The sequence below is a fragment of the Argopecten irradians genome, unplaced genomic scaffold (assembly GCF_041381155.1).
Source record: "Argopecten irradians isolate NY unplaced genomic scaffold, Ai_NY scaffold_0722, whole genome shotgun sequence".
Lineage (NCBI taxonomy): Eukaryota > Metazoa > Mollusca > Bivalvia > Pectinida > Pectinidae > Argopecten > Argopecten irradians.
In genome coordinates, this window is record NW_027188189.1 from 14,403 (window position 1) to 19,385 (window position 4,983).

Here is a 4,983-nt window from a genome sequence, read left to right on the forward strand (position 1 = left end):
GCGTCGCAATATCGTGAAACCATCGCGTCTTATTGAGAACTGTTAAATGTGTTAAATTGTGTTCAGATAATAGTTCAGTTTTATTATCCTATTGACATTTTATAAGTGGACAATAACTTTAATTCAGTGTTTCTGAGCTAAGAAAGCTTTATTGATAAGGTAAAAGTTAACCATTTTTCTGAGAGAGGGGAAAAGTGTTATGTTCATGTCAGATCTGGTCATTATCAGTGCATTAGTGTGTAGCCACATGGTACCGGTTTGATCAACGCGCATGTCTGTGTTGTAGTTTTTGAACGCCATGATTAAATGTCTTAATGTTACCTGCAGTGGTGCGTGTTCTTTTACCCTGAATTACCCACACAAACACAACAAATAGTATTTTGACCCCCCCCCCTCTCCACCATCCCCTTCTAAGTTGAAGTTCTCATTGTGATAGTACATGTATTTTGCAAATAACATGTAATATTCATTGAAATCATGATACATATGATTTTTTTGAATCTTAAGGCAATTAATTATAAATTAAAAAGATATAATTGACGTCGGGATGGGGGGTTCATTTCACCATTCCCATCATATTTTGACCCCACCCACCATCCCCTTCTAAGTTGAAGTTCTCATAGTGACAGTTTTTTGCAAATAACATGCAATATTCATTGAAATCATGATATATATGATTTTATTGAATCTTAAGGCAATTAAAAGTAAATTAAAAAGATATAATTGACGTGGGGATGGGGGTTCATTTCACCATGGCCATGGTATTTTGACCCCCCCCCCCTCCACCTTCCCCTTCTAAGTTGAAGTTCTCATAGTGATATTTTTTTGCAAATAACATGTTATATTCATTAAAATCATAATATATATGATTTTATTGTATTTTAAGGCAGTTAAATGTGAATTTAAAAGACATAATTGGCGTGGATATGGGGGGGCCATTTCACCATGGCCATGGTATTTTGACCCCCCCCCCCCCTTCCCAAATTTAAAAAAAAAAAAAATGCCTTCCACATGCTAGCCATAGGTCTAACTTAATCCCAATTTGAAGTTTATCATAAATGAGAAGAAAATATCAAGTTTACAAGTGTTATAGTAACTTAGAAGGGGGAGTCATTTTACCATGGGGGGGGGTCATTTCACCATAATGGTATTTTGACCCCGGGGTCAATATACCACGATTTAAAATACCATGCTACACCGACCTTACCTGAGCGACACCGATCGCTTGAGGTCGGATCAACCGACCGTGAAATACACAAGTGTCCATATAGTTGTCGCATGCCATGTCCTGGGGCGTGTATACAGGTGTGAAGGCTATATGTATGTACTGTACACGGTAATTATACCGGAGATGATGGTGTAATTATCTAATCATGTCTATTGTTTAAATATTAAACGAATTGAAGCTTGGAACTGTAGGCCTACCACGCGGTTTGTTTACTGTATGAAAACAAGCAGAGCTAGTAAAGAGAAAGTTTGTATTCAATTATGAGAGGCCTCACATGGGTTATTTATTTAGCTTTCAGATAACGCACATTCTCTGTATGAAGAAGCCGAAGCCATGTATTGTTTTAGACAAGAGGCCCAAAGGGCCTTACCGGTCATCTGACTACCTTGGCAATGGTAAATTTAATTTCATATGGTGTCACTTTGTCAGGACAATGTCAGGATCATTTTCAATTTCTTTCAACAAATTTTCTTTCAAACAAGAGGCCAAAGGGCCTTAATATGTAGGAAGTTAATTAGATATAGTGCCATGGTAGCCATCTTCGATTTGGGATCAACCAGAGATGTAACAACACTTTGTCGGGACGATGTCAGGATCATTTCATGCAAGTTTCAGCCAAATCGCACCAGTAGAACTTGAGAAGAAGTTCAAAATGTGTTTTAAAGATGGCGGCTGTGGCAGCCATCTTGGTTTTCGGATTGACCCGAAAAATAACAACACTTTGTCGGGACCATGTCAGGATCATTTCATGCAAGTTTCAGCCAAATCAAACTGGTAGAACTTAAGAAGAAGTTCAAAATGTGTTTTCAAGATGGCGGCTGTGGCGGCCATCTTGGATTTCGGATCGACCCGAAAAATAACAACACTTTGTCGGGACCATGTCAGGATCATTTCATGCAAGTTTCAGCCAAACCGCACCGGTAGAACTTGAGAAGAAGTTCAAAATGTGTTTTCAAGATGGCGACTGTGGCAGCCATCTTGAATTTCGGATCGACCCAAAAAATAAGAACACTTTGTCGGGACCATGTCAGGATCATTTCATGCAAGTTTCAGCCAAATCGCACCGGTAGAACTTGAGAAGAAGTTCAAAATGTGTTTTCAAGATGGCGGCTGTGGCGGCCATCTTGGATTTCGGATAGACCCGAAAAATAACAACACTTTGTCGGGACCATGTCAGGATCATTTCATGCAAGTTTCAGCCCGATTACACCGGTAGAACTTGAGAAGAAGTTCAAAATGTATTTTCAAGATGGCGGCTGTGGCGGCCATCTTGGATTTCGGATCGACCCAAAAAATAACAACACTTTGTCGGGACCATTTCAGGATCATTTCATGCAAGTTTCAGCCAAATCGCACCAGTAGAACTTGAGAAGAAGTTCAAAATGTGCTTTCAAGATGGCGGCTTTGGCGGCCATCTTGGATTTTGGATTGACCCGAAAAATAACAACACTTTGTCGGGACCATGTCAGGATCATTTCATGCAAGTTTCAGCCAAATCGCACCGGAAGAACTTGAGAAGAAGTTCAAAATGTGTTTTCAAGATGGCGGCTGTGGCGGCCATCTTGGATTTCGGATCGACCCGAAAAATAACAACACTTTGTCGGGACCATGTCAGGATCATTTCATGCAAGTTTCAGCCAAATCGCACCGGTAGAACTTGAGAAGAAGTTCAAAATGTGTTTTCAAGATGGCGGCTGTGGCGGCCATCTTGGATTTCGGATCGACCCGAAAAATAACAACACTTTGTCGGGACCATGTCAGGATCATTTCATGCAAGTTTCAGCCTAATCGCACCGGTAGAACTTGAGAAGAAGTTCAAAATGTGTTTTCAAGATGGCGGCTGTGGCGGCCATCTTGGATTTCGGATCGACCCAAAAAATAACAACACTTTGTCGGGACCATGGCAGGATCATTTCATGCAAGTTTCAGCCAAATTGCACTGGTAGAACTTGAGAAGAAGTTCAAAATGTGAAAAGTTAACGCACGGCGCACGCACGGCGCACGGCGGACGACGACGGACGAAACATGACGACTATAGGTCATCCTGACCCTTCGGGTCAGATGACCTAGAAAATGGCCAAATCACATAATGACCGGCATCGACTGATCATTGTGTAATTAGAAACAACATGATTTTTAAATGATTCGCCATACTTTTAGTTGAATAAACAAATATTCAAAACAAAAACTATTACAAAGTCTATCTGCTGCGATAATGTTTTAATAAAGAACTAACCAATGATAGTTATGAATTTTAACCCTGTTTGTGCGGTTGCTTCGACCATATTTGATTCTTGTCATTCTTACTTTGAACTTTGACTCGTCAATATCATTTTGATTAATTCACTACACGCAAAGAATGTCAAAACCACCTACCAAACGAAGACGTCTTGAATTATCTCTGGACGACAAAATCATCACGGAATCACAGACATTACCAAAACCTACACACAAACAGCTGAGTGAAAAGTATGGCATCGGTAAAAGTACAGTATCCGACATTTTAAAGCGGAAAGACGTCTACATGAAGAACATAGAAGAAAACAGCAATGGAAATATGTTTCGATTCTCGGCGACGACGAAATACGAACAGTTAAATGAACTTATGTGGGACTGGTTCCGACAGGCTCGTGACAAGTCTATTCCTCTTTCTGGTCCAATTTTGCAACAGAAGTCATTGGAATTCGCATCTTGGCTACAGATCTCAGACTTTAAGGCATCAAACGGGTGGCTGGATAAGTTTAAGACTAGACATTCTATAAAGGCCTTCAAAGTGAGCGGTGAAAGTGCTGGTATAGATGACAAACTGGTTGAAGATTACACACAGCAGCTTCCAGAGATCTGTGACGGTTACAGCACCAGTGACATCTTTAACTGTGATGAAACAGGACTTTACTTCCGTGTGTTACCGGACAAGACACTATCACAGAAAGGATCTTCCTCTAAAGGTGTGAAGAACTCAAAGGAACGATTAACTGTAATGTTTGCATGTAGTGCTACCGGAGAGAAACTGAAACCTCTAGTGATAGGAAAAGCCAAACAACCAAGATGTTTTAGAAATCTTAAGTCGTCCAAGATGCCCGTTACATGGAGCCATAACAGGAAAGCATGGATGGACAGTTACATTTTTGGGGAGTGGATAAAAGATGTTGACAGACAGATGAAACGAGAGAAACGGAACATTCTCATGTTTTTAGACAACGCCACATCACATGCAAAGGACATTAAGTTGGACAACGTGAAGCTGAAATTCCTTCCCGCCAACTGCACATCTCATCTTCAGCCTCTCGATCAAGGGATTATCCGTGCGTTTAAGGCCCGCTACCGATCAAAGATGATGAAGAGTTTGACCGTGTTGACAATGTTAAAGAACTATGTAAACAGATTAGTGTGCTTGATGCTCTCTTTTGGATACGCGATGCTTTGAGCGAGACTCGTCCCGATACCATCCAGAAGTGCTTTGCCCTTTCCGGTTCTGCAAAACCGACGGTATAGAGGACGACAATGATGATGATGAAGAAGGTGATGACGACATACCGCTTGTTAAGCTGATGAGGATCGCCAAGACAGCTGACATCAACAAGGACACGCTTCTGACATTTGACGACAACATTCCTGTGGAAGATGACGGCGAGGAGTGGGAGCAGAGCCTTGTCACCAAACATCTGTGTACCAACGAAGATGCAGCTGACGACGATTCTGAGGAGGAATCAGGTGCTCTCACATCTGATGAACCCGCTATGACACTGAAGGAG

At 41.2% G+C, this 4,983-nt stretch overlaps 1 protein-coding gene across 1 annotated transcript; it reads left to right on the forward strand.

Annotated features, from left to right (window-relative positions):
• Positions 1–3,587: 3,587 nt before the first annotated feature.
• Positions 3,588–4,655, forward strand: LOC138313535 (tigger transposable element-derived protein 6-like). The gene has a single exon (XM_069253931.1). It carries the CDS (start codon positions 3,588–3,590, stop codon positions 4,653–4,655), a length of 1,068 nt encoding a protein of 355 aa, XP_069110032.1.
• The last annotated feature ends 328 nt before the right edge of the window (positions 4,656–4,983 follow it).